Source organism: Papaver somniferum, chromosome 7, assembly GCF_003573695.1.
Source record: "Papaver somniferum cultivar HN1 chromosome 7, ASM357369v1, whole genome shotgun sequence".
In the NCBI taxonomy this organism is placed as follows: domain Eukaryota; kingdom Viridiplantae; phylum Streptophyta; class Magnoliopsida; order Ranunculales; family Papaveraceae; genus Papaver; species Papaver somniferum.
In genome coordinates, this window is record NC_039364.1 from 116949807 (window position 1) to 116962713 (window position 12907).

Consider the following 12907-nt stretch of genomic DNA (forward strand, 5'->3'; position numbering starts at 1 on the left):
TCACCATTATAATATGTATTCTGTTCTGCTCTGATCTAATCTGTTTTTTACTTCTTTAATTCTAGCTTCTAATTTTTCTTTTGTTTTCTTTCCCCTTTTTTTCCCTCAAAAGAACAACTACTACCACCAATTAACATTACATCTATCTACTACACTTATAATAATAATACAATAATACCCCTATTCCCTCCCTAATCATCTCTCCCACGCATGCTTACATTTTGAAATTTCGAAGACTTTCTATTCATTATGGAAGTTGTGAACATTATTAGATTTCATAATCTGTAACAACGTGGAACCTATACTGAAAGCTGTCAAATTTCCACTACCCAACACAAATTCAATTATCAGTAGAGTAATTCAAAATCATTTAGAAGTTGTTGCTTCACTATCTCTTTCATTTTGGTCTTTGGTTTAATCGGTTCAAATATCATTTTCAATAAAGCATACATTAGAAGAAAAACTAGCTCATTTAATGGAGGACCAGCTTTGCATGCTTAGAATCCATTATTTATATCAAGTTTGTTAAAGATATTGAAACCCAATCCCATTCCCATCAATCAAAAACCTGGACACAAAAATAAATACTAGTACTACTTAATAGCATTTCCGCTTCCTTTATTTAAACTTTTGCTTTTAAATATTGGTACTTAATTAGTTTTATATTCTCTTAAAAAGACAAATACACCATTTCTTATATACTCGAATGAGATAAGACTCCGCTTATATCAATCATCTCGAGTTCTTCATTTTCTCTGTCTAATCTCTCAGGGATCTAAAACTTGGTAAGCTTACATCTCTGAAAGATCCTAGCTAGAAATGGGTGGTGAGGCATGTTCAAGATTAGGTACTGGGTTTTGTTCAAGATTAGGAGAATCATGGAAAAGAAAGAAGCAAAACTTGAATGAAACAGTATCTAAAAGCAAAGTTGGAAAATATTTCAAACTAGAAGCAAGAAAGACTTGTTTCACTAGAGAGATATGTGCAGGTACAGCCACTTTTCTCACCATGGCATATATCATAACGGTTAACGCAACAATACTCGCTGACTCCGGTGGAACGTGCTCTATCCAAGACTGTACTCCACCATCAATCGCCTCGAACACAACCAACAATATCATCAATGATCAGGAACCAACTCCAGACTGCAAATTCAAACCAAATATAGGCTACCAAAATTGCCTAACCAAAACCAAAAGTGATCTTATTGTCGCAACTGTATTAACTTCACTATTTGGTTGTGTAGGAATGGGTGTTTTTGCTAACCTTCCTTTAGCTGTTGCACCAGGAATGGGAATCAATGCTTACTTTGCATACAACTTAGTGGGCTTACATGGATCAGGACCAATGACATACCAGACAGCTCTAGCTGTGGTATTAGTCGAAGGTTGTGCGTTTCTCGCAATAGCCTTGATTGGTTACCGAGCTAAACTCGCTCGGCTTATACCTCGTGCAGTTCGACTAGCTTCCGCCGCTGGCATCGGTCTCTTCATCGCGTTCACAGGCCTCCAAACCCAACAAGGAGTAGGTCTTGTTGGGCCTAGTTCTTCGACGATGCTAACATTAGCAGCTTGCTCTAGAATTAACCCGGTCACAGGCGCATGCGAAGGTGGAATTTTACGGAGTCCGACGTTTTGGCTCGGCACCACTGGGCTGTTAATCATGTCTTACGGATTAATGAAAAACATCAAAGGTAGCATGATATATGGTATTGTTTTTGTTACATTAGTTTCCTGGATCAGAGGTACTAGTGTGACATTTTTTCCCGACACACAAATAGGTAACACTAAATATGATTATTTCAAAAAGGTTGTGGATTTTCAAGGAATTCAAACCACAGCTGGTGCAATCAGTTTTAGTGAGTTTAATAGGAGTGAAGTTTGGATAGCTTTGGTTACAATCCTTTATGTAGATGTTTTAGCAACTACAGGTACATTGTTTTCCTTAGCTGAAGTTGGAGGATTTGTTGATGAAAAAGGGAGATTTGAAGGTGAATATATAGCATATATAGTTGATGCTATAGCTACAATTATCGGCTCTGCTCTAGGAACTAGCCCGACTGCGGTCTATGTGGAATCAACAGCCGGGATAAAGGAAGGAGGCCGAACAGGTATAACAACTATAGTTGTCGGGTTTTACTTCTTGTTGTCATTGTGTTTCATACCTCTGTTGGCTAGTGTACCTCCATGGGCAATTGGACCTTCACTAGTTATGGTTGGAATGATGATGATGAAAGTGGTCAAGGATATTGATTGGGATAACATTAAAGAAGGTGTTCCTGCTTTTGTTACAATTTTGTTGATGCCATTAACTTATTCCATATCTAATGGGATTATCGGAGGGATTATGGTTTATGTAGCTCTTAATTTCTATGATTATGTGGTTATGTCTGTAAAATGGGTAATGGGTTTGATGAGAAAGGCTATGGGGGGTGTTCAGAATCAGGTTTCAGCTACTAACACCAATGAACCAATCTCTGTAATTGCTCCATAAATGCAAATTCAACTTGTTATTTGAAATTTCCTTTGACGAACATTCAAGTTTTGTTTCACTCTTGTTTCTAACTGAATTTCTTTGTCTATGCATGTCTCTTGTTATGCAATGTTTAAGTACATGTGTGGGTCAGAATAAGAACAAGTTGGGTTCTACCATGACCATGGTGGGTATACAACAAATGTTAAGATTTTTGATTCATGGTTGACATCAGAAAGAGTTTTATCCACTCGAGTCTTGACCAAGGGTGTGGCCAAGAATTGAGCAACACAATCAAAGCGAAGCATTTGTACGTAGATTTGAGGTCTTTGGTAAATCCAATAACAGCAAAAGTACAAGAGAAAAACCTAAAAGCAAATATCTTGAAAGAGAGATCAATAATGTGTATGCAGAACAACAAAGACGGAATATGGGTGTGATAAATTTCTTACTTAGCACCATTTTTTCCCTATCTTTTCCTTTTGTTCTTTTAATATTCCTTGGCCATTCTGTCATCTTAAAATAAAAAATTCAACTCAAATTAGACTAAACGTTGTAGATAATCCTCTATAGAGTGACAAAATTTTAAGTGTAGATATTAACGACCTGAAATTAAAACTCGGCAGTATCCTAATTCTTACCGTCTGATCAAAGAACAAACTAGAATAAGTAATTAAAACATAAAATCTTATACTGTAGGATTTTTTGTGAGCCTTGGAATGAGAATATCCTTTGGAGATCACAAAAGGTGACCAGTGAAAGTGAATTTTCAAAAAAGTAAAAGCAGATTCGAAGATAGAAAGAGACATGTGAATGAACAAACATCTTAAAGAAAACAGTTAAACGGAAAGATATGAGGGTGAGTGGAAGGGTGATGGGAGATAAGTCTGAATCTTAAGTGCAACAATGTTAAGAAAGTAGGAAGTTAAGCACAAAAAAGATCCCGAAATATCAATTGTTGCTCGTGGAAGTTTAATGGGTCTAATCTCTTGCATTCTAATTTTGTTTCTTCATTCAGCTCCTTCTGCTTTAGCCCAAGTTAACGGTAAGTTCTAAATTTTGAAACTTAAGTGATATATAGCACATGCATCATACTATGACTAACAACAACTAACAGATTTATATTGAGTTCACAAGATTGAAATTCTTTATTTCAGTATAAATCTTAATCGAATCTATAAAACATTTTACATAATCTAGAGGGAAGAAAATCGGTAGTGATTTAATGCCTTAAAGAACTTACATGTACAGAGTTTATCAGTATTGATTGTGGAGCGACAAGTGATTACACTGATCCAAGCACTGGATTACAATGGATTTCGGATACAGGTTTATTTCGTCATGGTACGGTAGTCGAAATTGATAGCCCAAACAGAGACATTTCACAACACTGGAGACGTCGAGATTTCCCTGCTGACAGCAAAAAGTATTGTTATACATTAAGAACAACCAAGAGAAGACGGTATCTTGTCCGGGCTACATTCCAGTATGGCAACTCGGGAAACGGAGATCCATATCCCAAATTTCAGCTCTACTTGGATGCTACTATGTGGTCAACTGTGACTATATTTGATGCTTCAAGGGTCTACGTTGAAGAAATGATTGTCAAAGCACCTTCTAGTTTAATCAATGTGTGTCTGTGTTGTGCATCGACTGGTTCTCCATTCATCTCTACTCTTGAACTTCGACCGTTAAATCTTTCAATGTATACCACAGACTATGAGGATGATTTCTTCCTCAATGTTGCGGCAAGAGTAAACTTTGGAGCTCCAACAAAAGATGCAGTGAGGTAGGTAATCTTCTCTCTTGATATGAACATCTAACTTATGCTGTCGGATACTAGTCTTAGAATTTAGATTGCACAAATCTAATTAAGCTGTTCAAGATCATCAATGAAGTGATACCAAGACTAGTATACTTTTTAACAGGTACCCAGATGACCCCTATGACCGTATATGGAACTCGGATCTCGAAAAGAGGCAGAACTACCTGGTTGGTGTGGCTACCGGAACTGAAAGGATCAGTACTTCTAAGAAAATAGAAATGAAAACACGAGAATTTCCACCTAATAAGGTAATGCAAACAGCAGTAGTGGGTTCCGGTGGAAGTCTTAGCTACAGGTTGAACCTTGATGGTTTTCCAGCTAATGCCAGAGCATATGCGTACCTAGCCGAAATCGAAGACTTGGGTATTAATGAAACTCGGAAATTCAAAATGGAGCAACCTCATGTTCCTGGCGGTTATAACAACGTCGTGGTAAATATCGCTGAGAATGCAAACGGGAGCTACACACTTTACGAACCTAGCTACATGAATATATCGTTAGACTTTGTTTTGTCATTTTCATTCGTTAAGACTCAGGACTCTACACGTGGTCCACTTCTAAATGCTATAGAAATCTGTAAATATGTGCAGATTATACCAAAGACAGATAACAAAGATGGTAAGTCAAATAGAATATTTTTGGTTATGTTTTGCAGATCTATGAACTTTTCTTGGCTCTTACACATGTTGATGTTTGAATTGTTTCTGGGTCTGAAGCTATTGTACTGGATGCCTTTAGAGACATATCCAAAGGAAGTAACTGGACTCATGCAGAAGGTGATCCTTGTATCCCAACTAACTGGGAATGGGTTGCTTGCAGTTCGAGCTCACCACCAAGGATCACAAAAATGTAAATCCTGTTTGTTCTTAATAATAGTTGTTGTATTTGGAATCGCTGTAGTGTAGTTTATGCAGGAAACTAAACATCAGGAGTTTCTTTCAGTGAGATGAGAAGTCACCTAAATTACTGACATATCTAACAACATCTGAATCCTACTTTCTTCTTAAACAGAGTTCTATCAGGAAAAAAGTTAAAGAGTGAGATTCCAATAGAGATTAAGTACATGGAGGGTCTAAAGGAGCTGTAAGTGATGTTACCCAGTAAATGATTTTTTTTTAAGTAATTTTACTCCAAAGTATCAAAGATATATACTTACCCATATCGGTTTATGAGTTTTTAGGTGGCTGGACGGTAACTGCTTGACTGGGCAAATCCCTGACCTAAGTAATCTGATTAATTTGACGATTATGTAAGTTTCTCACTCATGCTTTGATATCATAGTCTACCTCATCAAAACAGTTGTCTTATCTTGGTTTATTTTGTAAATGGGCAGTCACCTAGAGAACAACAGACTCACTGGCCCAATACCTTCGTACCTTGGTTACCTACCTAATTTACGAGAATTGCATGTTCAGAACAACTCTTTCAGAGGGGAGATACCTTCAGCATTGCTAACTAAGAGGCTGATATTCAAGTAAGTATATATGCATGAGTGAGAACTGACATCCTATTGCTAAAGAGAAACCTGTAACCAAAATGATACCCAGTACATATATGGCTAAAGAGAAACAATAGATAGTAACATCCTATTGCTACAAAACAAGAGAGCTGCGTCAGCTTTTAGTCAAACATATTCTTAAAAGGCTATTGCATTTGATATGCAGTTATGGTGGAAATCCTGAACTTTTTCAAAAGGGGGAGCACAGCAAGAACCTTAAGTTAATAATTGGTGCTTCATTTGGGGCAATTGTAATAATTGTTCTTATGCTGTCAGGAAGCTCGATACTATTGTGCAATTGTCGAAGGCCGACACCTCAACCGAAAGTTAGTGAAACAAGTATGCACCCTCAACTTCTATGGACTAATTCACTTGACCTCATATATACTCAGTTTCACAGGTTTCGACTAATATTTCAGGTAATTCACTGAGAGCTACCTCCAAGCCTTCAACAGCCTATTCTCTGGTGCGACCAGGATCTTTGATTGATGATGGCCTAGACGTAGCCTACCATATAACGTTCTCCGAGATAGAAGAAGCTACTCTCAATTTTTCAAAACAAATAGGGAGGGGAAGTTTTGGACCTGTCTATTACGGTAAATTGAAAGATGAAAAAGAAGTTGCGGTTAAGATCTTGGCTGAGGAATCTATCCAAGGAAACCAGCAATTTGTAAATGAGGTATGCAATTGTAAGCATATTTTTTATGGATCAAGCAACTACCAAGCACTATTTGCACTAATCGTCATAAAAAAATGTTTTAGGTTTCTCTCTTGTCACGAATTCACCATAAGAATTTGGTTCCTTTAGTTGGATACTGCGAAGAAGCAAGCCAGAGAATTCTAGTTTATGAATACATGCACAATGGGACTCTACGTGATCATATACATGGTATTCCTTGTGATTAAGTATCATCTGACTCCTCTTACAAATTCAATTCCAAATTTTAAAGAAGTGCATTTGATTCAATCCTATAACATAATCATCCAACCAGGTTCTGGCAATCAGAAGCACGTGGATTGGTTATCTCGTCTTTCTATCGCAGAAGATGCAGCAAAAGGTTATAAACTCGACTATTATCCTGTATACATATGGGTATGCGATTAATTCCTACACTATAACCTTAACATAAGATGGACATTTGCAGGTCTAGACTACTTACATACTGGGTGCAATCCAAGCATTATTCATCGAGACGTAAAAACGAGTAATATCCTCCTTGACATCAATATGAGAGCAAAAGTGTCAGATTTTGGTCTCTCAAGACAAACTGATGAAAACTTTACCCACGTTTCAAGTCTTGCATGTGGAACAGTTGGTTACCTAGATCCTGAGTAAGTCGACATAGTCATGAAAATCTGTTTTAATCGCCCTAAAAAGTTATGCATATAACAGATCTTATGTCAATTACTTAATGCAGGTATTATAGAAATCAACAATTAACTGAAAAGAGTGACGTTTACAGTTTTGGGGTTGTTCTACTCGAACTAATTTCAGGAAGAAAACCTTTTTCAGCTCAAGATTATGGACCTGAATGGAACATTGTTCACTGGGTATTGCTTCTGTTTCTCATAGGTGTGCTGTTCATTTGATCTTCAAAGCTATTATTTCAATAATTAATGTTTTGGTTATATTTTTGTAGGCAAGATCACTAATACATAAAGGAGATGTGACAAGTATAGTAGACCCAACATTAGCAGGGACAATAAAGCTTGAATGTTTATGGAGAATAGCTGAAATTGCAATTCTAAGTGTTGAAAAACATGGGGTTTCAAGACCAAAAATGCAAGAGATAGTATTAGCAATTCAAGAAACAATTAAGATTGAAAAGGAAAATAAAAAAAGAAATTACCTAGCAGCATCATCATCTCGTGAGGATGGTTCAGATAAGCTGCAACACTCCTCTACATCTTCTCATGATCATCCGATCAATATTGAATGTCTTGATTTATCAACTAGATGTTTAAATCCATCTGCAAGATAATGAATTTTTACTAATGGAATCTAACTTCTTGGTGTTCATTATGTTATATCTATCATTCATCATCATCTCATCTAAACTCGTTACCTATATACATAAATAAGCTTAATCCGAACTTAGAGCAAGTCCGTCCAGTGGGGTGGGCAAATGGGCAACTTTCACCCCACAGGATGGGCGAGCCTCGACTCTAATTGGGACGACCATCGTCCCGTATTGAGCTAACAGGCCTTCTTTGAGCCGATCACGGCTTGTTCGCCCAACGGCTTTAATTTCATTCCTTGTAAAAAAATCAAAATCACACACTCTTCCCCCATAATTTCTTATAGTTTCACTTTAATTCCTTCCTAATCTCAAACCCAATAAATATCTCTCAGAGCTTGTTGTCCTAAATATACTCAATATACTCAAAAGTAGGATTTAGCTATTTATAAAGCTTATATTTTTCAAACAAAAGAAACCCATAGTGAACAAGTCGTGTCGTATTTGGTTTTTAGCACAAAATTTCTACAATGTTCACCGAGGAAACAAGGAACCCGAGAATGCGTGATGCTCAATGATTGCCAGGTCGATTTCAAACAACTAATCATAAAGTCACGTAGTTCCTAAGTTAAGTAATGTGTATTAAACGCACTAGATCGAACAATGAGACTTCTGAAGAAGTGGTACAAAGAACTTAGCGATATGGCAGCTAACTAACGGGAAAAAATTCGTTTACGAAGCTTGTTTCAACCTCCTTAAAGACATTCAATGGTTCAACCCCTTCTAAGTCCTAAATGTTGCTCTACCAGCCGGCTACTGAATCAGGACTTTAATTAACGAGTTTAATAATTTAGTTTTAATTAAATGTTGCAATTAGTTTTAATTTATGTAGTTTGCTTTAATCCAACGTAGTTTACTTTAATTTAATGTTATTTCCTTTCATATAAGAAACGTTCAAATTAGTCGTGAAAATACAAAGACATTTTCATGGATTAAACATTGGACAACATAATAATACCAAACTAATATACTCCTCCGTCCCTAATAAGATGACCTACTTGGTTTTAAACTTTGTCCCATAAATAGATGACCTATTTCACTAATCAAGAGATATTTCTAAAACTACCCTTTTAATTGATTATTTTTTCTATAAGAAATATGTATAATTTGATAGTCATGTTTATATTCGTTGCGTAGGTGTTTTAAAATGCTTTTCAACGGTATAAAGTTTATAGAAAACCGTGGTATAGTTTAAGAGATAAATCGTTTCTAAATTTTACTAATTATTGTCCATAAGGTTATAATTGTAAAAAATAGTTAAATATACTCAACTTTACTCCTTGCCTTAAAATTTGTGCAAACTACAACTAGGTCATCTTATTAGGGATGGAGGGAGTATAAAATAGCAGTGAATCAATTCATACACTTAACCAGTCCCCTCCGACTTAAAACACATAGGACATTTCCTGGAGTGTTTTCCTATGTGTCTTCTTTTGTAGAAGTGTGCATGTGCAAAAAATAGTTGCAACCATGATTTAAGCATCTGATAAATAATTTTTTTGGGTGATCTTCTTCTCCGTATTGGTCACGTTGTAACTTCTTCAACTTGGTTTAAGTTTCTGCAAAGTGTTGCTACCTTTTCATCTTCTTTCTCCTTCATAGCATCATCTAGAATTCATGGCTCTCCAAGACAGTTAGGATCCTGACATTGTAAATACCTGGTCTTTTCGGTTACGATTCAATGACCATTCTGATGCCTGGAAAACCTATTTGTGGATACTTAGTATACATCCAAGGGTAATGCATCAGACTACGGTCATGCATAAAACATAATGGACAAACCTCTTCTTTTTTTCCATACATAATATTTATTTCTCTTTGCTTTATGAAACATGGTTGATGGTGTTGGTTGAAAATGATTTCGACAGGTTATGTTTAGAATAAAATTTTTTATGGGTGGCATTTTATTAAAAAAAAGTATAACCGTTGATAATACAGTCATTACTTTTCAATATATTTATAGATGTTAGTTCTCAAAATATAGTCGTTATCCAATGGTTCTCTTTGAATTTTGTATAAATATTCTATATTTTATTCATTCCAATCACACATCCTTTACACTACAATGGCTCTTGCTCACTTCACTTTAAAAGAAGATGTTGTTATTATTCGGTATTGGATATCATATTAATTTATTGTTTATATGTTTTTCAGAAGACTGAGGCTCATTCCCAATTTGTTGAAGATAACGAAAAAGAGTTTACGCATTGTTATGAATTCTATAGGTTTATGTGCATGGATTTAATTTAATATAGTTGCTTTAACCGAATGTAGTTTGATGTTATTTTGCGGTGCGTATCGTCTGTACACAAAGGTACTTATGCATAATGTGTCAAACAATCATATCGTGACACTTGTCTTTCCTGATTTGATTCAACTAACCCAACCATCTATTCCTTAATTAGCTATTAATCAATTAATAGACGGTTAATATTTTTAGGAAACACAAGATATTACGTGTGAATTTTAGATTATGTTATCGGGGTTCACCCATGAAGAGCAAGTGTGAGAAGGTGTTAGATTATGTTATCAAAAATGGGGTTAACCCATGAAGAGCAAATGACAATGTTCTGCGGAGAAGGTGTTAGATTATGCCATTCCATTCCTCGGCAATCCAAACCTAGCTTCAGAGCCAGCTAGTTAAAATCAACTACTTTGTACTCTGAGTGACCGAGGTAGTAGTAGGGGACGATATAAATATTAAGAAGGTACATATCGCAACCTGTTACGCTAACAGGTGATCAAGATCTATTGTGTCAGTCATATTTTTATTATGAACAACTCCATTATGATTGTGTAGTAACTAATAGAAACTAACATAGAAAATCAAGAATCGTGAACCTTTACAGATTTGGGATGAAATAAAGATCTATATAACTTGCATCAATATATGGAAAAAATGGGGAAGAAACAACATGTTAGAGCATTGCTCGGTCGAACTGGCATGCGTTGCTATCTCAAGCATGTTTGTCAATATTAGTGATCAAAACTATATGTCTTGATTTCTAGTATACTTAAGACTAAGTCTCGGTCTAGGATAATTAGGAATAGTTGAGCTCCAGACTCCATGGCGATTATCTTGCAAAGACGAAACTACTCAAGGAACCAGTGGAACTTCATCCGACCAAAAGGTATGTGGAGACTTGAACTCATCTTGTCACTCAAAAGTCTATCTACTCTATCTCCTACTCTTGAGACAAAAGTCGTATAAGTATGATAGTTTTCATACATACACATTTGCTATTTCGAGCCGAGTTTACTCGCCTATCTTTTTCTCGAAATACGTGTTGATAAGCTTTTGCTTTAACCATCTTCATCTTTACCCGTGACGAAAGTCATGATGACGATTCAATCTTGAAAATAGCTTTGATGATGATAGTCAATTCTTTATGTCTAACGAATGTTATAACATTATAGAAGAATGTTTCAACAATTGAAATGCAGAGTTGAGAATATGTAACCACCTATGGATGTAAGCATATAGTGTGTTCGCACATTAGTGTATAAATCCATGTGCCGGAAACCAAGCGTGCATATGTGTGCATGCGGTATTGGTGAAGGAGACCGGTTGGGTACGCGTACTGGCGGAAATTCACGTCCGTGAAATTCTACTGAGTTTGAAGTTTACGAACTCAAAAACCAGTCACCTTAGGTACGCGTACTGGCGGAACTTTTTTACCCGAAAAAGTCTGCTGAGTTTGGAAACTAAAACCAAATCAAAATCCGGTAGCTAAGGTACGCATACCCGTACGCATACCCAAGCTAGTTATTTCTCAAATCGGTAGTTCATGGACTTAAAACAATAAATTATAAGGAATGCAATCTTTGCAAACCGTGGGTATATTGTTCATGAATTGATTCAAATGAATCAAACCGACTTTCGTTCAATTGTGTCTATGTATAAAGACCTAAGCAATTGAACAACTCTTGAACTAATTCTTATGAGTCATTTGAACTAGTTATGAGAAAGATAAATACGTTAATATGAAAGCACTCATATGGCTAACCATTGGTCAACCATTTGTGAAACAACCAATGTAAACGTTTAGGTACGGTTACTTAAACCTAAATGAATACATTTCATTTGCGTGTGACAAGCTAAGTTTCGATCTAACGGTTGAAAGATATTAGCTTGGATAAATCAGGTTTTTCATCTAACGGTGATTATTGAATGCTTTGTTAACAAGGTAACTTAGATTGCAAACCCTGATTTGAAAACTATATAAGGACAAGTCTAGCAACTGTGCAAAACTAATCTCCACACCTCCTGTGTGATACTAGTTAGTTTGCTAGAGTCGATTCTCCTTTAATCGTAGGTTTCTTCTCGAGACCCTGTCGATTAACGACTGAAAGACTTCATTGGGATTGTGAAGCCAGACGAAACTACTTCTATTGTAGTTGAGCGATCTGATCTTGCCATTTTCTATCGTACGAGTTCAATTGAATAATTGACTTGAGATTATATCTCTGATAGGGCAAGATAAAAAGAAATCACAAACATCTTCGTCTCATCGTTTGTGATTCCACAATATCTAGTTTCGCTACCATGCGATTTAGATTATTGTGAGGTGATTGTTAATACTAGGCTGTTCTTCGGGAATATAAGTCTGGTTTATTAATTGGTTCTTTTTCACCTTGATTTTTATCAAAAGACAGAACAAAACTTTTAGGATTATCTGTGGGAGACAGATTTATCTATCCTTGTAGACTTATCTGTGTGATACAAATTTGTTTATTAAAGTCTTCGACATTGGGTTGTAGCAACTCTTGGTTGTGGGTGAGATCAGCTAAGGGAATCAAGTGTGTAGTATCCTGCTGGGATCAGAGACGTAAGGAGCGCAATTGTACCTTGAATCAGTGTGAGATTGATTAGGGTTTAACTACAGTCCAGACCGAAGTTAGTTTGTAGTAGGCTAGTGTCTGTAGCGGCTTAATACAGTGTGGTGTTCAATCTGGACTAGGTCCTGGGGTTTTTCTGCATTTGCGGTTTCCTCGTTAACAAAATTTCTGGTGTCTGTGTTATTTCTATTCCGCAATATATTTTTTTATATAATTGAAATATCACAGGTTGTGTGTTGTATCGATCAATAGTGA

General features: G+C 36.1%; 2 protein-coding genes across 2 annotated transcripts; both read left to right on the forward strand.

The window, feature by feature from the left end:
• The first annotated feature begins 630 nt into the window (after positions 1-630).
• LOC113298229 (adenine/guanine permease AZG2-like) lies at positions 631-2533 on the forward strand. The gene has a single exon (XM_026546922.1). It carries the CDS (start codon positions 820-822, stop codon positions 2491-2493), a length of 1674 nt encoding a protein of 557 aa, XP_026402707.1. The 5' UTR covers positions 631-819; the 3' UTR covers positions 2494-2533.
• Positions 2534-3306: 773 nt separating this feature from the next.
• On the forward strand, positions 3307-7815 carry LOC113298228 (probable LRR receptor-like serine/threonine-protein kinase At1g67720). Its single transcript, XM_026546921.1, has 14 exons — positions 3307-3517; positions 3724-4261; positions 4401-4915; positions 5014-5146; positions 5309-5380; positions 5478-5546; positions 5631-5771; positions 5962-6134; positions 6215-6474; positions 6558-6684; positions 6788-6853; positions 6941-7127; positions 7214-7346; positions 7436-7815. The coding sequence occupies exons 1-14, from the start codon at positions 3448-3450 to the stop codon at positions 7775-7777; spliced, it is 2826 nt and encodes a 941-aa protein (XP_026402706.1). The 5' UTR covers positions 3307-3447; the 3' UTR covers positions 7778-7815.
• Positions 7816-12907: the final 5092 nt, after the last annotated feature.